The 24889-nt window shown below is 43.0% G+C and overlaps 1 protein-coding gene and 1 non-coding gene across 2 annotated transcripts in view; one reads left to right on the forward strand and one right to left on the reverse strand.

Annotated features, from left to right (window-relative positions):
* Positions 1-24889, forward strand: part of LOC140301431 (SH3 and multiple ankyrin repeat domains protein 2-like) — a 256845-nt gene that overhangs the window by 184982 nt on the left and 46974 nt on the right. Inside the window, exons 16-17 of the mRNA XM_072379870.1 lie at positions 6623-6705; positions 9930-10054. Of these exons, the coding sequence (XP_072235971.1) occupies positions 6623-6705; positions 9930-10054 (208 nt within the window). The remainder of the gene's footprint in view (positions 1-6622; positions 6706-9929; positions 10055-24889) is intronic.
* trnat-cgu (transfer RNA threonine (anticodon CGU)) lies at positions 8302-8373 on the reverse strand. Its single transcript has one exon. It is a non-coding gene; the product is annotated as a tRNA-Thr (tRNA).

Here is a 24889-nt window from a genome sequence, read left to right on the forward strand (position 1 = left end):
CTCTAAATAAGGCATTATCTGTCTTTATTTCACCAATACTTTAAGAAGAATGAATGAATGAACGTGTGCTATAGCTCTGTTAGCTCATAGCTGCTGTTATGTGGCTACTTGCAGCTATAGGAGAGCTAACGGAGGGATTTCTACACAGGCACTCTACTGGGACCACTTCATGCCAGAAATAAGGTCTAGGTTTAAAAATACCGGAGTTCCCCTTTAAGTTGTGTGCATTCATTCATTAATTTTCTATACCCGCTGCCCAAAAAATGTCTCCTGTTAAGAGACACTATCAGTACAACAAGGGAGTTGAATAAAGTTTGACTTTTCTGAGTTTTGTTTAATTTAATGTGCCTTATAACCCGAAAAATACTGTAACTACTTTAGTTTTCTTCATGTTTTTATGCAGAAAAGATTCAGTCGATTAAGTTCCCAGATCCCTTTTGCAACTCATATTTCTGAAGTTAAGCAAATGTCCAAAATGACTTTTGAAGTCAGAAATCCTGGTTTGTCCTGGATGCTCATGATGAATATTAATCATCTGTTTTTTTTATTTTTTTCACCACAACAGCAAACAACACTAATGACAGACTGGGAGAGAAAATTGACAGTAATTGAAAGGTGTAGTTGCCCTTTCTGCTCTCTGTAAATATCAGGTCCACGCTGTAGAATCTAAAAAGTGGAAACGTGTGGCGACAAAGCAACGAAGGACACTTTGACATTTCCTCATTACTCTGCCGGATCTTCTCTGGCAGCACTTGGGTTGTTTTTTATTTATTTTTTTGTCCTTCGAGTCCTCAATCTGGGTGAAGGTGAACAACCTCCACCGTCTGCCACAGCACAGGGGCGACGAGTAGCCAAATGTGAACTGTGGTGAAGACTGAAGGCCCGTGTGACGTTCAAGGTGCGTGGGAGATCTCAGCTGGAAATGAAATTTTAACCTGAAATTAGTCTGAGGCCTGGCAGTTTCAGTTTTTGCCTCCTAATGGAACAATCTCTGTCATAGCTGATATTTGTTCTCATCCTCAAAGATTGAGATGTTGCTTTTTTTCTTTTATGGAAGCTGACTTTTCTAAAGCACTCACATCAAATCATGCTGTGCTCTTTAAAAATTGATATATGTTTTTTAACTGGCATTGGGTGCCGTTGAATTCTGCATGAGTTGGAAGGAATTTTCCTGCTCTGTGTGTTTATGGGCGGGAAGAAGGTGCCACACGAATTAAACTAGCAGATACTGTATGTTAAGCTGCAGCTAGCACCAAATTATTACTGGCAGAGCAATCCTGATGTGTTTGAATTAGATTTTTCTTTTTTAAATAATCCCTTCACAGAGCCCATTGTTCAGACACAGGATATAAAAATAGGGCGTGTTTGATTGGATAATGAATCCGTTTGAATGAGGTTGAGACAGGTTCTTTGTACACTTGATGTATTTGTGTATCTTATGTGACGTTAACAAAACCTCAACAGCTAGGTTTTCTATCCCTTTTTCTCTAATGAGACACCGAGAAGTGAAGAACATACAGGACAGCTTGTGGTTTCAGTTCTTTGATATCTTGGTTACAAAAATAAACAGTTTAATCATTTTTTTTTGGTTTTTACAAAGACCAAATTTGATAGATTGGAACAGAAATCGAACAACAATCTGCAGCCTGACGGATGCTAAAACATCCAAAGAAAAGGAGGTACTCAGTGAAACTAAATCTGATCAGACCTGAGATGAAATAAATACAAAAATGAACAAATCTCAGGCCAAGTAGAAGACTGCCAAGATATAAAAACACATATTAGCCGCACCGTATTATAAGCCATGGTGCTGAAAGTCTGGAAAAAAGTAGCGGAATAGTCTGGAAGAAATTTAATTTAGTGGCAACCAGCTCAAAACTGACCTAAATGAGAGACCAATTAAAAGAAAACCTTGAACCCTGATATCAAATTTCAACATTAGAAGTTTGAAAATGAACATATATAGAAGCCAGACGGACTTTGGAAGTCATTAGAGTTCAGTGGACTTTCAGAGGAGTGAATCAAGGCGACCCATCTGCACTTGAAGCTTTTTAGAGGCAGAATGAACAAAAATGCCTAAAAAACAAGCTGATAAGCAGAAGTCCTCACACTGTTCAACACATCTGACTTACAGGTAAAAAAGGAAAGTGTTGAATCAGTCCAGAGTCTAATGATTCTGCAAAAGTCACGGGACACACACTGTTTTTTACTGAGCTCTGGGCTGCATGAGTGGGCACAGCTCTCTTTTTATTCAAGGAAAGATATATTTACAGGACGTAAAATTTCACACGGAGGCTCTGAAAGTGACAGCAACGACTTGGAGACAAAAAGGAGTTCAGATCGATCCATTTTACCATCTGCATGGCAGCTGAAAGCTTACGAACAGTCCGATTACCTCAGAAAGTTGTGCTCATCAGCATCTGTTGTGCAACACAGCCTGTGGGATACAGTTTGACACCATCCCTTCATAAATGTTGTAGTTTTCTGTCTCCTGAGAAGCAATGGCAGTAACTTATATATTATTTTAACGCTGAAACTGGCAACAGGAACTCATTTAATCACCTTTTTTTCCTTCCTGTGTGTCTGCGTTTGAAATAAAAGAAAGAAACATGCTACTTTTGACATAGAAATGTAGTATTTTTCTTTTCCAACTGGCTGTGTGAGGTTCAGAGGAAATCCAGATGTGGACTTTCATACATGATGCATCAGCTCTCTGCTGTCTGAGATTAAATGCTGGTGATGCTGGTGCCCAAGGAGTTGTTGCTCAGTCACGGGGCACAAATGTGTGCTGGCAGAGGGAATAAACCAGCGACTGAGAGCACTCTGCAGTATTTGGAGCGAGCCATTAACAGGTCAGAGGCCTTTGTCCACGACGATGGACAGTTTGACTTGCATGTGCCACCAGTCATGTACTGAAGCAGCTTAATGAGCGTCTGTGTCTTTGAAGCAGACCTCCGAACTCCAATAACATGTCTGACGATAAGACAAATATCTGACAAACTAAATGGCCCATGCACTGCACAGAGAGCTTCTCCTCCTGACTATAAATACGCGGCGGCCTCCCACGTTAAAGCCCAGACTGTGGTAGCTTACGCCTGCACTTTATCCCATGCAGCTTATTGAGCAGCATGTCGATCATCCTGCTCTGTTTCAGTCTGCCGTCCTCCTCTCATCACTTGTTGAACACGATGACACCTTCGATAAACTCAGGTTCCCAGGCGCTGACCTATTGAAGTAGTGGCAGATTTGCATGATCAAGGCGCGATTAGCAGCCTATAAGTCAGAGGATGCGTGTGTTTGCATGCGTGTGTGTGAGGGAATGCTGTGAGATAACCTTCAGTGTGTCAGCAGTGCTGGCCTCCTTCCTCTCTAGACAGATTGCGTTGCTAAGGGAACTGTTGCTAGGATGGCAGTCGCGGCTCTCTCTCCTTCTTTATCCTGCCCTCTCTCTGTCTTTTCTTTCTCATCCCACGTGTCTATTCAGTGTAATCCTTGCACCTAATATAAGCTGAATGATGCACCCTTACAGCAACAACATCAAGCTGGAGACTTTTACTTCTCCTCGGACAGTTTTATCGTCAGCGCTGCTTCACAGCTCGCCACAGCAGACTCGGCCATGATTGCTGCAGGAAATCAGATGTGGAATGTACCATTTTATGCATGTATATTCCAGAAAAAGAAGATTAGTGGGAGGGTAGTTATGGTGAGCATACTTGAAGCTAAAGAGAAGATGTCAGTTGAGACAGCTTACTGCTGAGTCAGAATTAAAAGCTCCCCTTCCTTTTGGAGGGATGCTGCTCCTCAGACTCTGCTGCATTACCTCATGAAGGATTCCTCATAAACAAAACTGCAGCTGCATCACGTTAGATTAGGCCAGGCAGCCACAGCTGTTATCAGATTCTATGCATGTTTATTAATGATCAAAAGAGGGGTGTGAAGAACTACGAGTGTCCACTTTTTTATTTATCCACTTTTTTAAAGCAGCACTCGTGACTTTTATTTGAAACTTGCTCGACAAGAAATTAGAGCAGAGAGAGAGAATCTCGAACACTGTACTTGGGGCACCTGCTCAAGTAGTTGAACTATCCGGCGCCCCGCATACACTTAAAGGGGAACTCCGGTATTTTTAAACCTGGACCTTATTTCTGGCATGAAATACGTTCATCTACTCACCAAGAACAGTTTGGTGAAAGTTGGCGTCCTTCAGAAGATATTTAGATAGCTGGAGATCCATATAACGGAGTGAACGGGGCTTAGAGGATGCAGCCTCTAAATAAGGCATTATCTGTCTTTATTTCACCAATACTTTAAGAAGAATGAATGAATGAACGTGTGCTATAGCTCTGTTAGCTCAGAGCTGCTGTGTTGTTGTTATTGGCGGCTATCGGGGGGCTTATAGAGGGTTTCTACACACTCGTCTCCTGGGATGACGTCATCGCCGCCCGCCGCTGCAGCACAGCTGATTTTTTTGTGGCCATCCTCGTAACACCTCACGACAGGAAGTGATTCGTTGCTCTGTGGGGTCCGTACGTCTGCTACGAAAGGCCTCGACCGTAGATCTGCCAGGTCTCAGTGTCACTCTGCATCGTTACTTTCAGTGATTGTACCAAAGAGAACGAAAGGAACCATCATTCCATCACTGTAACAACTAAATGAAATGAATGGAGGCCCTCTACTGGGCCCACTTCATCCACACGCCCCCCTGCAGCACAGTTTATTCACTCCGTGCTCTGTGACAGTCGGCTAACTTCACACAGAGTTTGCTGCTGATAGTTTTGTGCAACATGGCAGGATATTTATCAGATTTTGACGACGTGGACGACGACTTTGAGTAAGATGGACGTCCTTACCGGAGTGAATAAGCTGTGCTGCAGCGGCAGGCGTCGATGGCGTCGTCCCAGTAGATTCCACCGCTCCCTCCCTCCTTCTCTCCACTCCCAAACCCATGCGAGCTGCCAGTAGATGAACGTATTTCATGCCAGAAATAAGGTCTAGGTTTAAAAATACCGGAGCTCCCCTTTAAGTTCCAATAATCCATTAATTTCTAAAACAAGCCATGATTTCCAAATGTAGTTTACTTACAAAAAGAGCAGCAGCCTCAGGACCCCATAACCCCAGGCCACTTATTTTCTGAGTTAGTTCATTATGATAAAAAGACCATTATATAAGAAGCCGCTGGTTGGTCTGTCTCTCCTGTATTTTCACTGTCAGACTTAATTTTTCTACGTTTCTTAGCTTGTTGCGTTAGCTTCATATGTGACCAGTCTGCTGCCTGTTCAGCATAGCTGCAAAAATACCTGCATAGAAGATACTGTCTCAGGGCATTTTGTAAAACTCTCAACAAAGCAGTGATAACCAGCTTTAACAAACAACATGGGTCTGTATTTGAGTCCGTAAAGTTTGGTAGCTTCACACTTCAGGATGGAGTTCTTCTGCCATCTTACTCAGAAATATCTAAACTTTCCTCCACAAACTAACTTCTTTTTGCTTTTTCACCCCCTGTTCGCTAATATAGAATTTAATGCAGATTTATTGTCCATCTTTTTGCATGCTATGATGCTCATCTGATGCTTAGTAAAACATAGCATTTCTGGAGATAAAGATGGAATTTATTTGCATTCAGAGTTTCTTTTAACTTCTATCCAATGAAGAAAAATGGTTTCCAATATCTTCACAGCACTTCTTTCTGTCTAAGTGTGTGTTTTCAGTTCTTTCTTACGAACAATTTCCACTTTTTCCAGTTTATTATAAAAAAAAGTTTGTCTCAGAAAAGAGAGAAACAAAAAGTTGACGGTGCATCGAATATAAATCAGACCATTTAGTTGATCGATCTGCTCACTCAGTCAGGCAGACTGACTTATGAATTCATTTATGTAGCCTTGCTCCACTGTCACCTTTCCCGCTGCTGGTCATCCACCCACTTTCCCCTCATTCTCTCCCTGGCTCCACTCACACCCGCCTTTCCAGCCCGTTAGTTCTGTTGCTGTGGTTTCACATTGCGGAGTACAGCACACCTTGACGTCCGTCCACGCCGCGATTCCACCGCTCCCTCCCTCCTTCTCTCCACCCCCCAACCCTGCGAGCTTCAGCCTTCCTTCCCGTCTCATCATGAGCCATTAGCCGCTATCACCACCGGACTGATGTCGCTTCCTCTCGACGGCGCAGCACTGCCGCACCGCCGGTCGGAGCCTCCGCAGCAGCAGCATCAGGAGCAGCGGCGGGGGTAACCGCGCGGCCAACCCCGCGTCTCCGCGGAGAAGCTGCAGCTGCGGCGGCGCACGGAGTCTCAGGGAAGGGGGGCAGGCGCGTCTCTCCCTTGCCGTCGTTTCTTCTCCACTTGTTTTTATTCTCTTGGCTCGTCTCTTTTCTGGAGATGCTGTCGCCGGTCTGCCGGGGCCGCTGTCCTCCCGTTTGATAGAGACAGAGGCCGCCCGGAGGAGGAGGCGGAGGAGGAGGCGGCAGCGGTGGTGGTGGTGGGGTGGGGTCGGGGTTGCCCAGCCCTGCCCTGGCCGGACTAGCTCTCCTCCAGCAGCATGAACCTCCACTCGGGCAGGGCGTCCGTGGCCATGCTACGGATGATGGGCTGTGCTAACGGGCGCTCTGCTCGGCATCTCCTCCACAGTGACTGCGTGGTGGACGAGAAGACGGTGGTGCTCCAGAAGAAGGAGAATGAGGGATTCGGCTTCGTCCTGCGCGGGGCTAAAGGTAGGATCATTTTCTAACTTTTTGTGATTTCTCTCATTCACAGACTGTGTGTTTGTGCTCGTGCATGGCTCTTGAACGCGAGCCCCGCAAACAACGTTCATTTAGAAGCCATTTTCAGAGTTTTGTGACAGAACCCTGCAAGTTCATGCAAATAACTTTTAAAAGCAACTTCGAGTTCCAGATCAGTAGAATTAGATTGTTGGTGATGACAGAAGTAGTTTGTTGTGCTTTTAAACCCTCCTGCAGAGCTTCTACGAGCATATCATGACATGCCTTTAATTGAGCGAAGAAATGATTTAATCGAACAACTCTGGATTCAGTTTGACATGCTCCTGCCTCACAGCGCCCACCATCTTCTACCTTTTCTCAGCACAACACGAGTTGTTGTGATACAAGTGGCATATTCAGGCAGGTTGATATTTCACCAAGCTGTGAGATTGGCTCTAAAAATAGCCGATTTGAGCTGCTGCGTCGGTTTCTATGACGATTCTAACCATGTCATTATCCACGTTGCATTCCACAACTGTGCGGTGCTGTTCGATTGGTCCACTCAGTGGTTGCCATTGAGGGGTTTTTAGTAGATGTTCCTGTTTTTGAGGACTGGAAGAGAGAAAGGAGGAGGCAGAGATGGAGAAAGGGACTGACATGGAGGGAAAGAGGGATTTGGCTTGAAAAACAAGAGGAATGTTCTAGTCATCCTGACACACACTGCTATCACCCTGAGGGAACTGACCCAGCCGAGCTTATCCTGCGCTGGGGTGAACACGCACATGAGCACGCAAACGTGCGCTGATGCTCGAGCTGTCACATAACCTCACATCCTCTTCTGTGCTCTGTATTTCTGTTCTTTTTTTAAATTGTGCTGCTCTCCTTCTCCTTGTCCTTCTCCTTCTCCGTCTCCATCACTGTATCCCACACATGCACACACACAGAAAACACAGTTGTGTAAATCCTCCCATGAGATCCGTGTATGTGCTCGTGGACTGTGTCTTCCAGTAAGAGGATGAGTTATAGGAAGTGTCACTTGTCACCACTGGTTTCTCCCAGCTGCAACGTTTTTTAACCTCCCCGAGAGCAAGCCAGGCTGGGTGGGCTGCAGAGAGTGCTCATACAGCACAGGATAGATGGTCCTATTATGTACTACAAGCATCAATAAAAACAGCCATGCATGTGCATTTATTAGTGTTTTCAATCATGCATCCCTGCACACTTTGTCACATTCTTAAAGGTGCTTTTTAGGATTTAGGAAAAGACAGTTCAACTGCACTGAAATCCATTTTCTATCATCCTGCACTGTAGCTCCCTTGAAAAAATACATTCCTGTACAAATGTATCTTTTCATTTTCCTTTCCTGTAATCTTTTTAAATGAAGGTCTTTCTGAAGCTGTTTGGCTGCTTGAACCATAATGAGAAGAATGTCTTTGTTTGCTTCTTTACACTGTTTATATTTATGCGTATGAGGATATAATATTACAGCTAACAATAAGGAGAAACTAAGTGTAAACCTCCTACTGTTTATGTTCCACAAACCTGATGAATGCTGGAGTTTTTATACATCACTACTATTGATTAACACATGTTAATAATGTTGGATGAAGGCACGGATGGGGGTTGAACCCATGATCTTTGGTTTACGAGACCAACGCCTTTCCACTTGGCCACCATGCCTCTGACAATTGCCAATTGTATTATAGATGGATGGAAGATACCATTAATTATCCAGTTTTACTGATAAAAATGCTCACACTCACTCTCTTGACCTCAGATTGTCTACAGGAAGAGTTAAGACTATGAAAGTTATTCATAGCTGCTCTGAATATTACTGCATTTTGATATTGAACGAGGAATTGAGGCCTAGAATTGATAAACTTGGCTCAGTGGGTTCGATCCAAAAGTCTATTTTGCTCAGGAAGCTTTCTAACTGACCTGTAAGTATCTGGGTAGCAGCCATGATAAGAGCTGTTCTAATTCTGTAAATGCTGAGGAAAGGAGCTCAGATGCTTTCTTAGTTATCTCCTTTAGGATACACCGGCCCATCCTTCATGAAAGTAAGGAGATAATTCTGTCCCACAAATCCTTGCAGCTGCAGTTTTAATCGTAATGCTCCATTATTTTCATCCAGTCTTCTCGAAGATGAATATGAGGACAGGAGGGTGAGCGTAAGCTGCCTGTGGCAGCACCGTATTTCACTTTTTTCAGTCACAAACTTTGATAAGAAAACCATTTTATCTGTCATATTTTGTGTGAATATTATATAGAGATCATTTTCAATGTGATAAGATCGAAATGGACGAGTATCGACAGAACTTTTCTGGAATATTTATCGATTATTCGTAGTTCACACAGTTTAATTCTCATTGCAGCCTGGTTTTTCTTTTTGAGGAGCGGATACTTCTGGGTCCTTTCACACAGTCAGGAGCAGGTTTCCTGATGAAAGCTAATTATTTTGGGATTTTCGGATGCAGCAGAGTAGCATCTTAAACATCTTAAACTGGCCGTGAGAAACGCTGCTGTACGACATGAAAATCCAGCAAAGTACCGTACACTTGGCAAAGTTTATATCTAATAATATGTTTGGTTTATTTCGGAAGGAACGAAAAGAAAATGTGTTTTTTATTTGTTTAAAAATACAGATATAGATATAATAAGAAGAGCATTTATAGTACACTTTAGCTCAGAATGAAAGAGTAAAAACTTCTCGCCTGCCAGGAGGTGCAAAGCTGCCAAATTGACTGATTTTAGTGTGTTTTCCAAAAAAAGAAGTGGCTGTAACTTCCAACGTTCAGCTTGTAACGGCTGACATGGCTCAGTCACTCTGGGGGGAGGACAGCTGAGATGCTGATCGCATCCTGCTGGGGTTGGCCTTGAAGCAGCTCCTGCAAATAGACTGGATTGTTGCAACATTTCAGTTCTGGCACCGGAGCATTTACACTTCAGCTGAAACAGTTGCTGCAAAGCTTGTAGTGACACTGACAGACGATATTAACTGATGCATTTATATTTGTAGGAGTATGTGAACAGTTTGTGGTTCATTGTTGAATTTTGCTGATTTCATATAGTAACGTGCTGCGTTGGGGTGTGAATAGAAACTTTAAACTCAAGTGTCCCATCATTGTTTCATTCTTAAGTCTTCGACTTGTTCTGACCTTCCAGTTTGTCACGAGTGAGTTTGACATCAGTTTACTGACCGCAGATCCATCCCTTTGTCCCTCTGTGCTGCACAGCGGATACGCCCATCGAGGAATTCACTCCCACGCCGGCCTTCCCCGCCCTGCAGTACCTGGAGTCGGTGGACGAGGGCGGAGTGGCATGGCAGGCGGGGCTCAGGACGGGGGACTTCCTCATCGAGGTAAGACCTGCTCCATTTCTAAAAGGGTTTCAGTATCTGGTGTGGACTTCGGTGTTTCAGTTGCTGGATTTAATGCTTCTATGGAAGCGTCTGTTTCCACTTGGATTTTAGTTTAAATCTCACTATAGGAACTGATAACCAGCAGGTGTAGTTTTTGCTATGTTCAGGAGGACATCTTGAGGTTTACTCATTTATAAAAAAACAAACTATCTGACACTTTAGAGCATCATTTCTCTTTATATAGGTTGTTAGGCAGCGTTTTTACTGCCTAAAGTGTTCGTGTAACTCCTGCTGGCTTTGGGTTGGTGACTTGTGGATGGAAGATAACATTTTGAATTCCAGTTTGCTGATTGTTAGGGTGTGCAGTGGGAGTCTTAAAGCCTGTCGACTCTGGCTGGCGTGGTGTGTCCATGGCGTTAGTTCCAGGTTGTCCTGTCATTGTTAAAGAGGGAGGGTAGTTTTCACTTCAACACTTGCTGTTCTGAGACATTCTGACACATGATTTTTGACTTCTATCTGTTGAGATTTATTACTGAGATTTGCTTTGGAGTTGTAAACCTACCTTGATGAGATGGTGACGTTTCCTGTCCAAGTGGTCGTCTGCACATGTGACAGATGCAAAGAGATCTTATGTTGTGGAGTATTTGACTAAGTAATTAAGTCTTCTATTAAGACGCGCTGCAGCCAGAGCAACTCATTTACTTCCAGTTACCATGGTAACTTGGATTTTAAAGGAGAAATATGCTTATCTCACCAGTATTTGCCTGTGTCAGACTGCATGAAAACTGATGCTGGTGTCTCTCCTCAGCTGTCACTGGCGTGTGAGACACAACTTGCTTTTGTTTGATAGCTCTCATGAATGAGATTTGTGTTTTCTTACATCGTGAGGCACATTGCTGTTTAATTAAAATGTTCTAAGTTTGCACATTTTCTCTTGTTAAGTTCATGAGGCTTGATTTCAGCACCAGGAGCTGGTATTAAAATGTTATAAGTTTGCACATTTTCTCTTGTTAAGTTCATGAGGCTTGATTTCAGCACCAGGAGCTGTCCACAGTATTAAAATGTTCTAAGTTTGCACATTTTCTCTTGTTAAGTTCATGAGGCTTGATTTCAGCACCAGGAGCTGTCCACAGTATTAAAATGTTATAAGTTTGCACATTTTCTCTTGTTAAGTTCATGAGGCTTGATTTCAGCACCAGGAGCTGTCCACAGTATTAAAATGTTCTAAGTTTGCACATTTTCTCTTGTTAAGTTCATGAGGCTTGATTTCAGCACCAGGAGCTGTCCACAGTATTAAAATGTTCCAAGTTTGAACACATTTTCTCTTGTTAAGTTCATGAGGCTTGATTTCAGCACCAGGAGCTGTCCACAGTATTAAAATGTTCTAAGTTTGCACATTTTCTCTTGTTAAGTTCATGAGGCTTGATTTCAGCACCAGGAGCTGTCCACAGTATTAAAATGTTCTAAGTTTGCACATTTTCTCTTGTTAAGTTCATGAGGCTTGATTTCAGCACCAGGAGCTGGTATTAAAATGTTCTAAGTTTGCACATTTTCACTTGTTAAGTTCATGAGGCTTGATTTCAGCACCAGGAGCTGTCCACAGTATTAAAATATTCTAAGTTTGCACATTTTCTCTTGTTAAGTTCATGAGGCTTGATTTCAGCACCAGGAGCTGTCCACAGTATTAAAATGTTATAAGTTTGCACATTTTCTCTTGTTAAGTTCATGACGCTTGATTTCAGCACCAGGAGCTGTCCACAGTATTAAAATGTTCTAAGTTTGCACATTTTCTCTTGTTAAGTTCATGAGGCTTGATTTCAGCACCAGGAGCTGTCCACAGTATTAAAATATTCTAAGTTTGCACATTTTCTCTTGTTAAGTTCATGAGGCTTGATTTCAGCACCAGGAGCTGTCCACAGTATTAAAATATTCTAAGTTTGCACATTTTCTCTTGTTAAGTTCATGAGGCTTGATTTCAGCACCAGGAGCTGTCCACAGTATGACCCACCATGATAACAACCTGCTACATGGTGCAGGACATGAAATGGTCTCAGTTTGCTCTCCCTCTACACCAAGGGTTGATTATTACTATCTGTAAGTTTCTTCTTGGATTTAAAAACATAAAGTATAATCTCATAAAGTTATTTTCAAAATATTGTTGTGTACTTGGCTGGAATTTATGTCAGCTTCTTAGTAGGGATGCACCAATCCGATATTTGGATTGATATTGACAAAATATAGGATCGGTTATCGGAAAGTACAGCCAATCCATTTTATATTTTTCATTTTTTAATAAAAAAACAAAAAGTTAATTAATACTTCTCAACAAGTACATAAAAAGTCACAGAGGAATCACACAGGTTATATGAGAGACCCCCTTGCAAAACGGGGAAATCTGGCATGCTCGTTGTCTATTTACATTTTACACTTTTCATTCAAATAAGCTAACGTAGCTGCCACAGACTATTATTATTATTATTATTTTCATCTATGAGACCTACATTTATCTTCCAAAATGAAGCTATCCAGCCCACGTTTAATCTCCAAAAAGCTGCAGGTAAATTAATCGGCTCGTGTTCTTCTGACGGTGAAGTTTTGGCCGCAGATCATCTCAGCAGACCTGGGCTGCTCCGCCGCTCCAGGTCTGGACTTCTCCCACCAGTCCCACCAATGTTGTTGCACCAGTCAAGCGTTATTTGGATAAACTGGCGGCACAACGGGGAACTAAACGGCTACTTTCTCACATGAAAAAGCTTTAATACTTAATGTTACCGGCGCTATAGCGTAATTTAAAACAGAGTTACGGTGGTTTCAAGTTAATTTATAGCCAGGGGAGGTTCAGTTCCTGTTTATAAAATAAAAGCGCAAATTCTATCCTTTATTTATTATTCTTTATTAACAAATAAACAATGGTTCATTCCTTATATATAGATCTATTATTTTGTTTCATTTTGGGATAATTTTAGTTAGCAAATATTTAGGTCAAACCTGAAGTCTTCCACATAGTGAGGTATACAGTTTGTAAATTCAACAATGGTTTCGGATCGGTATCGGGTATCGACCGATGTGCAAAACTCAGATATCGGAATCGGTATCGGAATAAAAAAAGCTGGATCGGTGCATCCTTACTTATAAATGAATAAATGAGACGACGGCCTGAAATAAACTGAAATAAAGGACCTCGGGCTGTGTTTCAGGTGTTTTAGATCTGCTTCACTTTGTATCATGACTCCAGGTTCACACTGGTTGTTTAGTTCATGCGGAACAACGTAATTCTCTTGTTTTTGGGAGTTTTAAAGTCCTAACGTGATCACACCACACGGCTGATCTGCAGCAGGGGGTCACCACAGATTTCTTTTTGCCAGACTTCACACCTCAGTTATCTCTGTCATGCAGACAGTTTCTGGCTCATCATCACTGATACACTATATATGATAGAAGTAGCTCAAAGTGATTCAATCTGTTTTGCTCGCCTGGTTTCTGGGAGAAAGTCTCTCCACAGCTCCTCTTAGACTCTGTCATGATGTTTTATGTTGGAAACATCGAAGATGAAAGGAGCCGTCGCCAACGTTTCACCAAACTCTGGTTAGTTTCCCCAGCAGGCCTTTAGTTTCTCCTTCATGTTTGCTGCTTGTTTGTATTTTTCTTTATCTGGGTTTTATCTTGTTCTGTCTCCTGAACCTTGAGTGTGTTCTCGTTGGCTCTGCTTCCTGGCTGATGACACTCAACACTCCTCCCTCTTTGACTCTCTGAAAATATCAAGCTTGTCAGATATTCGGTTTGGGACTGGGCCCAACAAATCCAGTCTTTGAAGCGTTCACACACGATTGAAGGCTGCCAATCAACCCAGCGAATTGCCTCAGAGAGGTTGTTTGTTTGTGACTTAGTAATTAACATGATTATTGTTTGCTACCGTAAGCATTTAAGTCAGTAGCATTTTTGTTTCTTGAAACAAAGAAGTCACTCATACAGACTTTGCAGACACTGTTTAAACTGATGAATTAGGTTTTTTTTCAATCTTCAGACACTGAAGTGCCCCAACGAGAGCGAATAGTTGCAGAAAATGTTGTTTCATAATTGTAAAACTATTAATTTCACCAAGTTTTAATGAGTTTTATAAGTTTTTCCAGGGCAGCTTGATGCTGTAGTGGCTTTCACAGCGAACGCTAGCCTCTGCTAATTGTAATGGTTGTTCAGACACCGGCCTGTCGGGATGTACCAGTTTAACAAACTGGAGCTAAAGCAGGGACATTTAGTTGTAAAAAAGTGACACTAAAAGCTAAAATGTTCATCCTGAGAAGCCAAATGACTGTAGGATCGTGGGTTTTACTGTCAAACGCTTTGTTTTCCCTCAGATTGATTTTCACATTCAATAATATACAAAAAAATCTGATCTTATGTACGAATGAATGATTTTTGTGTGTCTCACGCACTGTGTTGTGTAAGCTGTTTTGATCCCTTTGGGGTTATCTTCATAAAGCTTCCATAATAAGGATTTCTGTTCTTTCAAATGACTCCAAGTGCTGCCGTGTTCTGCCTTTTGATAAAGTGAACAGGCTTCCTTGCTGAAATGCTTCAGAAGCTTACCAGATATTGCACATAATGTCATGTGCTGAACGTTGTTGCATGAATCTAAGTTAGTCATGCAGCCTCACATATTACAGATCATATCGCAGCTGCTACGTTAGTCCGAGGAAAAGCACATTGTCTATTTTGGGCTTGCTTTTTTCTGACTGTGTCTGCAAGCAGCAGAGCACCGTCGATTGGTTTGTGATGTGTTTCTGCTAAATGGAGCATCAAATGGGGAGAGCAGTCCGTATCTGTGTTTGCAGCCCAGTTTTCTTATCTCGTATTTGTTTTATCTCAACATTTTCCTGACCCTTTTAATCATCTCATTATTCTGCTTCAGTCTGAAGTCAACACTGCTGATGTATCTCAGGATGAATGTGTAGAAAAATGCATCAAAGGTTCGACTCATTCGCAGCCTCTAGGTAGCTAGCCGTCAATAGCTCCTATATTTTAATGAGCGTGAGCAAATTATCGCTGCACTGACTGATTCTCATTACTCTGAGTTATTTTCTGACTCCTGATCATACGGCAGGTTTTGTCATTGATGACTGAGTTGGAGCAACTGAAACCGGAGCATTCGTTACTCTATCCACAGAAATATAACCTTTTTCAGGTGATGAGTGGTTGAAACCGTATGGATTCTTTTTATTTCCAAGCTGTCCTCGTCATCAAATCCTGTTGTGTCATCACTCCTCAGCTAATCCCACTGCCGGATGCTCAGAAATGATGCAGGACAGGGGAATTGACACATTTTGTTGCACTCAAACCCCATTTTGAAGTGGAGCCAATTACTTTCAGCAAATTGCACAGATGTCTCACCTGTCACCAGCTGATAATGGATTGTTCTGTTATCAGTTTGTTTTGGGCTTTGCTTGGATAATGTTACGCACTGTGACACTGGGTGACGTTTGCACAAACAAATACAAAAAAGACAAGCGCCCCAGAGATGAGATTAAAACTTTACACCCATTTGTTGTTGTAGGAATGAACGGAACATGCAGGTTTCTCTCTATCTTGGCCTGTGACAGTTAAGATCACTTTATAACACTTTATTGCAATTATTCAATCCCATGGTGGTCATTTTAGATCATCCTCAGTCGCCTGTGAGACAGTAAAATTGCCCTTTTCATGACATCATGCTGCTGTTCAGTGGCATCTCAGTGATGATTTCTGTTGTTCCTTTTCACCAGTAAGAAGTTAAACAGGAATGTCTCTCAAATTTGGATTTCTGAAATAATCTCAACTGGAAGAACCTCAAAATCTCCACCATGGCTGCTCTTTAAATAAAAAGTAACGACATCTGCAGCGATAAATTGTCTCATAGTAGGGGGGGCGATATGGCAAAAATATCATATCCCGATTTAAAAAAATAAAATGACGATTTCGATTTTATCACAATCTTAAATTGAAAAGTGAAAAACAGACAGAACGCCTCCTTTTCTACCGTCTTGAACGGTACCGATACTTTGCAAGATAAAAGCTAACAGCTTCTGTTTCCTCTTTCCATCGCCTGCTTGACTTTGTTAAATGCCTGTGTTAATGTTGTCTGTTTTGGTCTTAGCTAGCCGCTGCTTACGCTAGCCGCTGCTTACGCTAGCCGCTGCTTACGCTAGCCGCTGCTTACGCTAGCCGCTGCTTACGCTAGCCGCTGCTTACGCTAGCCGCTGCTAACGCCTGCGGTGCCGGTGCCGCCGGGCCCCTCGCTGTTTGGCTCTCAGCATACTGTTTGGATGCTTCTTCTTCAAGTGATTGAACAGGTTCGTCCTGTTGCCACCGACATGTGAACCGTTTCTGTGCAAACTTTGCAAATTACTTTTGTTTGCACTTGATCAGTTGTGGAAAATCCAAACCAATTCCATATAATGGAGGTGGAATTATTTTTAGCGACCAGCTCCTCCGTTTGGCTTTCAGCCACGGCTCTCCATGCAGCTACACACAAACAAGGAGGCGGGTAAGAAAGCGCGTCACTGCCCGTAGTTCGCTGTGATTGGTCGGTCAGGTTGATGACGTAACACGTCTGGTGCGTCGGTGCATCAGCATAGAACTGCAGTTTATAGAATGTGCCCGAGACGATCCCACGATCTCTGCAGTTTGACAGATCGTTACGGAGCGTCTTCACTTTTCCTTCATGATTTAATATCGTCATATCGCCCACCCCTATCTCATAGTACTTCTGTACTACTTGCTAACGTGTTTTGCTACGGGAGAAATGCAGCTTCAGGTTGATCAGTCAGCAAATCTTACTTTGTTTTCTGAGCTGCAACTGGAATTCTCACTTCAGAACATGGAGTATCCGCTGTTCCATGGTCGGAGTTTCAGAAAGAAGCCTTGACTCCTCACTTATTTCCTGACAAAGCTCATATTTTGCATTGTCAACATCTCACTAGGTCTGTAATGACTTAGCATATTGCTACATGACACTTGTTTTGGCCACAAATACTTACAAGAAGGGAAGCGTTCACTTTTCTATTTATTTCTCACAAGTTGTTAGATTTAGGAGTTCAAAATACACATAGTTATGCATGTTACTATTTATAGATTCCCAGCATATCATCTACAGATAAACTGCTATTGTGTTGGACATTTGGACAACGTTCATATTCCCGTTTCAGTGGTCGTCCTTTGAGTTTGTTTCTCACCTTAAATGCATCCATAAACACATTTATGATGCAGTGTTTTGGTGAAATCATCTAAAGACAAAGAGCTCATCTCCTATAACAATGCAGAACATAAAGAGGAAGCAGACAACTCATACTCAAAGCTGAATGAAATGCTAAATTTCTTGGTGCGAAGGACTATTTCTTATCTTTATATTTCCACTTATTGCATGACTTTCTGTTTTTAATTCCTTATTTCATTTCTTATTCTTGTACAGGTTCGTTTCTTTCTGTACCACCTCAATCACATCGGTTTAATGTTCGTAAATCTTCTGAAATAAATCAACTGCAACTGCTCGAGATAAACTCTGTAAGTGCTCTTTGCTCTTTATTCCCGTAGAAATGTCCGGGGGTAGAAGCTGATTTGCCTCCTCACTTGTTCACAAGTGTGCCGAGAATGACTTGAAAAGAAAGATCACAAAAACAGAAATAAACAGCGGCTGGTGCAGTCGTTCATCCTGCTCTGTAGTAGTCATGACATTGCGGAGATGCGGTTACCATGGTAGCCCGTCAGCTCTCGTATGTAATCTCTTTACAGTCCCAGCAGATGACCGGCAGAATTCAGCTGCTAAACAGATTTCCAGTGAAGAGATGTCTCTGGCATATTTTGCTGACAGGTGAATTCAGCATCCTCACATGTTCACCACACGCGAGAGAAGAAAATCTTTGGGTCTCATCGATTCGAAGGCCGTCTCGAAAGAACAATCGGGATCTTCGGCTGAATGACAGATGACATTGGAGGTGTTCTACAGTGTGGGCAGATTTATTTCAAAGTACCTGACCAATGCTTGATGTTCCATAGAGGGACGTGTGTGTTTAAACATCTGTTTCTGTGCCTGAGAGCGTGCACATGTGTACTGTTAGTATCTACAGTACACCAGCAGAACACATCCATTTGCATGCATGATTTAGGGCTCAGTCGAGCATCAATCTTTCATTGGCTCATGCAGCATGGCACGATGACGCTCGCATGGATCATTTTCCTAAATGTGTTTGAATAGGTGCTTGGTGTAGTTCCCATCAATAACTGCTACAGCTGAGCAGAATGGGCTTAATATCAGTGCAGCTCGTTGACTTTGAGTGATTGAGACAAAGGCAGTTGTCTGTTCCGAGGAGGAGAACTGGCATTTGAAACTTTAATGGTGTATTTGATTTCTAGGCCCACAAATTCATCTTGAGATGCATCTTTTTTCTTCTTATGCCTGTCCTTACGACTTTAATTCACAGCTTTAAGCCTTTTAGATTTAATTGTGGTTTTAACACTCGAGCCAGTTCTCTGCATACATCCTGAACTGATGCATGAAGCACAGTTAAAGCCAGCTTGGATGGATGGATGGAAAGGCTTTGGGCAAAGAGGCTGACTTCTTGTTCTGGTCCAGTAATTCTGACCTTTATTTATCATCTGTTCCACTGCATTCTTCTGCACCGAACATCTTTAGTTGATTCTGATGAGTGTGTATAGCAGCTGCAGTTCCTCATCTTCCCAGCAGGGATGAAGTTTATGCTGTTTTTTTTAGATGTTTGAAACTCCACAGTTATTTGAAAAGTTGCCACAGTTTGTCCTTATGTGAGAAGCTGGTTTACACCCTGCTGAAACTGAAAGTTGTATTTGTCTTTTGTAAAACTCCTGCCCAGCCAATCTCCAACATATCCGGTCCAATCCGTTCCTCTTCCAGCCTCCCAGAAAAATCAGGATTTTATTAGAGCAGAGCGACAGTCTGGAAGTGCTTGAAGTGAGCTCTTAATGTTCTGATTTTCAGCTCCAGTTTCTGATGTGTTTAGTTGTCTGACAAAAGAAAAGTGAGAATGACTCCAGCTTTATAGGGAATTCAGGTGTATTAATGTATACTTTACCGTTAACTATAAGATGGACATTTGATGCAGGAGTTATTCAACCTGCAACTACATTATCTGGATGTGTTTGTCCACTTTTGAAGCTCTGTTTTGCACAGCTTCAGTCAGGCTAACATGTAAACCTGCTTACTGTGAACACCCCGAGCCAGAAGCTGTGAACCCATGAGCAGCAACTGTGTTGAAAATGTCTGACAATGTACTGGAGAGTAAACCTACAGGGATGAGAGTCAAGTCTCTCATCTGAAAACGTCTAATTTGTATGTTTGTGTCGCCGTCTATCTTTGGAAATCATGAGATGACGGCGTGTGGCTCGGACCGACATAGTTACTGGATGCTGTCTTAAAGGGGAACTCCGGTATTTTTAAACCTTATTTCTGGCATGAAATACGTTCATCTGCTCACCGAGAACAGTTTGGTGAAAGTCGGCGTCCTTCAGAAGATATTTAGATAACTGGAGATCCATCCCAGCTGGTCGAGGCGGATGGCCACCCATCCCAGAGGTTTCTTCCTGGTTCTGGTTCTGCCGGAGGTTTCTTCCTGGTTCTGGTTCTACCAGAGGTTTCTTCCTGGTTCTGGTTCTGATGGAGGTTTCTTCCTGGTTCTGCCAGAGGTTTCTTCCTGGTTCTGGTTCTGCCAGAGGTTTCTTCCTGAGTCTGGTTCTGCCAGAGGTTTCTTCCTGGTTCTGGTTCTGCCAGAGGTTTCTTCCTGAGTCTGGTTCTGCCAGAGGTTTCTTCCTGGTTCTGGTTCTGCCGGAGGTTTCTTCCTGGTTCTGGTTCTACCAGAGGTTTCTTCCTGGTTCTGGTTCTGCCGGAGGTTTCTTCCTGGTTCTGGTTCTACCAGAGGTTTCTTCCTGGTTCTGGTTCTGATGGAGGTTTCTTCCTGGTTCTGCCAGAGGTTTCTTCCTGGTTCTGGTTCTGCCAGAGGTTTCTTCCTGAGTCTGGTTCTGCCAGAGGTTTCTTCCTGGTTCTGGTTCTGCCAGAGGTTTCTTCCTGAGTCTGGTTCTGCCAGAGGTTTCTTCCTGGTTCTGGTTCTGCCAGAGGTTTCTTCCTGGTTCTGGTTCTGCCAGAGGTTTCTTCCTGGTTCTGCCAGAGGTTCCTTCCTGGGTCTGGTTCTGCCGGAGGTTTCTTCCTGGTTCTGGTTCTGCCAGAGGTTTCTTCCTGGTTCTGGTTCTGCCAGAGGTTTCTTCCTGGTTCTGCCAGAGGTTTCTTCCTGGTTCTGGTTCTGCCAGAGGTTTCTTCCTGAGTCTGGTTCTGCCAGAGGTTTCTTCCTGGTTCTGGTTCTGCCAGAGGTTTCTTCCTGAGTCTGGTTCTGCCAGAGGTTTCTTCCTGGTTCTGGTTCTGCCAGAGGTTTCTTCCTGGTTCTGGTTCTACCAGAGGTTTCTTCCTGGTTCTGGTTCTGCCAGAGGTTTCTTCCTGGTTCTGCCAGAGGTTCCTTCCTGGGTCTGGTTCTGCCGGAGGTTTCTTCCTGGTTCTGGTTCTGCCAGAGGTTTCTTCCTGGTTCTGGTTCTGCCAGAGGTTTCTTCCTGGTTCTGCCAGAGGTTTCTTCCTGGTTCTGGTTCTGCCAGAGGTTTCTTCCTGAGTCTGGTTCTGCCAGAGGTTTCTTCCTGGTTCTGGTTCTGCCAGAGGTTTCTTCCTGGTTCTGGTTCTGCCAGAGGTTTCTTCCTGAGTCTGGTTCTGCCAGAGGTTTCTTCCTGGTTCTGGTTCTGCCAGAGGTTTCTTCCTGGTTATGCCAGAGGTTTCTTCCTGGTTCTGGTTCTGCCAGAGGTTTCTTCCTGGTTCTGGTTCTGCCAGAGGTTACTTCCTGGTTCTGGTTCTGCCAGAGGTTTCTTCCTGGTTCTGGTTCTGCCAGAGGTTTCTTCCTGGTTCTGGTTCTGCCAGAGGTTTCTTCCTGAGTCTGGTTCTGCCAGAGGTTTCTTCCTGGTTCTGCCAGAGGTTCCTTCCTGGGTCTGGTTCTGCCAGAGGTTTCTTCCTGAGTCTGGTTCTGCCAGAGGTTTCTTCCTGGTTCTGGTTCTGCCAGAGGTTTCTTCCTGGTTCTGCCAGAGGTTTCTTCCTGGTTCTGGTTCTGCCAGAGGTTTCTTCCTGAGTCTGGTTCTGCCAGAGGTTTCTTCCTGGTTCTGGTTCTGCCAGAGGTTTCTTCCTGGTTCTGCCAGAGGTTTCTTCCTGGTTCTGGTTCTGCCAGAGGTTTCTTCCTGAGTCTGGTTCTGCCAGAGGTTTCTTCCTGGTTCTGCCAGAGGTTTTTTCCTGGTTCTGGTTCTGCCAGAGGTTTCTTCCTGGTTCTGGTCCTGCACTCTACTGGGACCACTTCATCCACACGCCCCCCTGCAGCACAGTTTATTCACTCCGTGCTCTGTGACAGTCGGCTAACTTCACACAGAGTTTGCTGCTGATAGTTTTGTGCAACATGGCAGGAGATTTACGACGACTTTGAGTAAGATGGACGTTCTTACCGGAGAAAATAAGCTGTGCTGCAGGGGGGCGTAGATGACGTCATCCCAGTAGACGAGTGTGTAGAAAGCCCTCTATAAGCCCCCCGATAGCCTCCAATAACAACAACACAGCAGCTATGAGCTAACAGAGCTATAGCACACGTTCATTCATTCATTCTTCTTAAAGTATTGGTGAAATAAAGACAGATAATGCCTTATTTAGAGGCTGCATCCTCTAAGCCCCGTTCTCTCCGTTATATGGATCTCCAGTTATCTAAATATCTTCCGAAGGACGCCGACTTTCACCAAACGCTAACATGAAGTCATTTTCACTCTCCAGGGATGGAGATTTAGCTGAATTTCAAACGCTTGGATGGTGAATTTGATGTCCTCCGTTTTTCTTTAAGCCACAGTTTACAGAGGAAAAGGAGAGAATGAGTAGCTAAAGACAGAAGTTAATAAATATCTAACAAGTTCCAGGTGGAGCTTAAAAACTTCAAAGCTCAAAAGGGTGACTTTAGTCTCTGTATGTAGGGATCTATCACGAGTTTATTCTGTATTTACTCTAGAGTTTACTCTCTGTTCTAGAAGCCGTGTCCTCTGTTCATATCCATGTCATTTTTATTTCGGGTGAATCTGTTGAAGCTACTGTAAAAGCTGGTCTCGTACAGAACAAGCCTGTTGAGTGCAGATTCAAACCGTTGTAGCGGCAGCAGTCACGGCGTTACTTTGGTTCAGGTTGGGCTTGTCCTGATTTTAAACCCAAATGTGAGAACAAACAGTGTCCAGGTGGGAAAAGAAAGACTTTCAAAGCGTTTTTTTCCTGATTTTTCCCAATTACAGCTGATAAAATCAGCTACTTACAAAAAGTAGTAAATACAATCAGATCAATTACTACGAAGACATATTTTTACAAGTATTACATCAACAAAAACCCTATATTGTAGTGTATTAAATCTTAATAACATGCATAAATGTCCTGACAGTGTTTTTTGCTCTCAGCTTCCCTTCAGTGGGTGAAATTAAAAAGCATCGGTGGTTAGCAGGAGGAAATCTGGTGGGAGCACGGACAAAATGTTTATCTTTTCGACAGACTAGTTGTTGTGGCGCGTGAGATGCATTAATGTGCGTTTACAGCTGTGCTTGCAGGACATGACACGCATGAAAAGTTCTCCACTTCATGTACATGCGCCTTCTATTTGTGCGCTCGAGTGTGCAACTGTGTGTGTTTGCAGTGGAGGTAGATGGAGTTGAGCACTTACTCTCTTATATAACACGCAACTTTAGCCAAGAGAGGGATGTGTGACCGGTGTAACATGCAGATGCATCTGCCTCTCTGTGCCCCCAGGTGTGTGTGTGTGTGTGTCAGATTTCTGCAGCCCTCTGAGGACTGAATGCAGCGAACGACTGTCAGTTGTGCAGTGAACTAGCACAGGCAGTCCTCACCATTTCTTTTTTTTTTTCCAAATACTCTGAAAGAAAAGGGAGGGCCTTTTCATTCCTGTGCAGCTGCCAGCTCACTGATGGCATCTCAGAACTCTAAAATCTCATATTCCAGCCAGTGTGCAGAAGCTTCCAGTGTTCATGTGACGGCCCAGCTGCGGTATTATAATGAAGTAAAAGTTCTAACAGAAAAAGCTATCTTTAGTTGTCTATTTGTGAAAATACAGTACTGTGGAAAAGTCTTGATCCTCCTTTCATTTAAAGGGCAACTTGACAAAGAACCAATTTTAAATTGTATTTTTCTGTTACCCTTTGTACTTTGTTAGCCTGTCACAAAGACACATCATTTGTTCCCATTTCTTTAGTTTCTTCTATGAAAAACAGCAAAGAAAACACAGTTTGACAGACAGAAAATAGGATTTCTGCAGCAACAAGGTGATTCCCAAAGAGCTATTAGCTGAAAACTTGGCATATCTCAGCATGGTGTGCAGTGTGTCCTTAAAACATTTGAGGAAACTGGACAAGTGGAGGACAAAAGAAGAAGTGTCAGGCCTAAAAAACTATCTACAGCAGATGAACAGGATCTGAAAGTGATGTCCTTAAGAAAGAGGAAAAAATCCAGCTGTGACCTGACAGGACCTGAGAGATGCATCTGGACCTTCAGCTGATCCATCTACTGTTGGCCCAAGCCTCATCAGAAATGGTCTCCATGGAAGGGTGGCTGTCAAGAAGCCGTTCTTAAGGAAGGGAAACAGGGAGAAAAGGCTGAGCTATGCCAAATGACACAAGAAGTGGACTGAAAATCAGTGGCAACAGGTCTTATGGAGGGATGAATCCTCCCCAGAGCCCGGACCTCAACATTATTGAAGCAGTGTGGGATCATCTGACAGAGAACGGAACAAAAGGCAGCCCACATCCAAAGAAGAGCTTTGGGATGTCCTTCAAGAAGCCTGGAGAACTATTCCTGAAGACTCCTTAAAGAAATGACAGAAAGCTTGTCTCAGAGGGTTCAGGCTGTGTTGGAGAATAAAGGAGCTCAGACCAGATATTCACTTTAAAGCTGCTGAGAACTGAGAAAAAACTCAGATTCTGGATTTATGTTCAGGTTTGAACGTGTTTCAGTGAATCTCTGCAGCTGTTTCCTGTTTTCTTGGCTAAATAAAAGTAAATCAGGGGTGGATCAGGACTTCTGCACAGTGCTGTATATGTGCTTTTAAATTGTATTTCCTCCATTCGGTTCTTAGAATAATCTGAATTATTTTTAGGAGTTTTCTTTCAAAGCTGAAGTTTAACTTCTCTACATTTTAAATATCTCTCACATTTCAGATGAAACCAGAAGTCCTGATACCTGAAATGATCCTGAATCTAAAACATCGCCGTTCTCCATCTGGTTTTCAAGTAGAGTCTCTGCAAGAACACGCAGTGACGTGCTTTTACATGTAGATTTTGTGATTTTATGCCATTTTGACCAGGCAGATATCTTGTTTTCTTCTTGCTGCCTGAAGTAATGTTTGGATCTGAATACCAGGTTGCATTGTACAGTTCTAAATGCAAGGACAGAATCATTTTACATGAATTAATCCTTTCATAGCTGCTAAAAACAGACTTTGTGCACATTCTGTCTTTGTTTCGGGGCTTTGCATGAGGTCGGGTCTGTGTGCCCCTGATGGGATAACAGGCATTATTGTCCTTGACCCAGTAATGCCTGACTGGGTAGCTAGTTTGCCATGAAGCAGCACGGCTGACCAGGGGCCAAATGGAGATGTTTGTTGGCTTATTGAAGAAATACTGAGCTTTCATTGCAGGGATTTTAATTCCCATGATTTTAATGTTCACTGGTTCGATGACATCATTGCTGCCACATTAAAAACTCTACATTAGATGAAG

The sequence above is a fragment of the Leuresthes tenuis genome, unplaced genomic scaffold (assembly GCF_036924035.1).
Source record: "Leuresthes tenuis unplaced genomic scaffold, fLeuTen1.0.hap1 SCAF_2, whole genome shotgun sequence".
In the NCBI taxonomy this organism is placed as follows: Eukaryota; Metazoa; Chordata; class Actinopteri; order Atheriniformes; family Atherinopsidae; genus Leuresthes; species Leuresthes tenuis.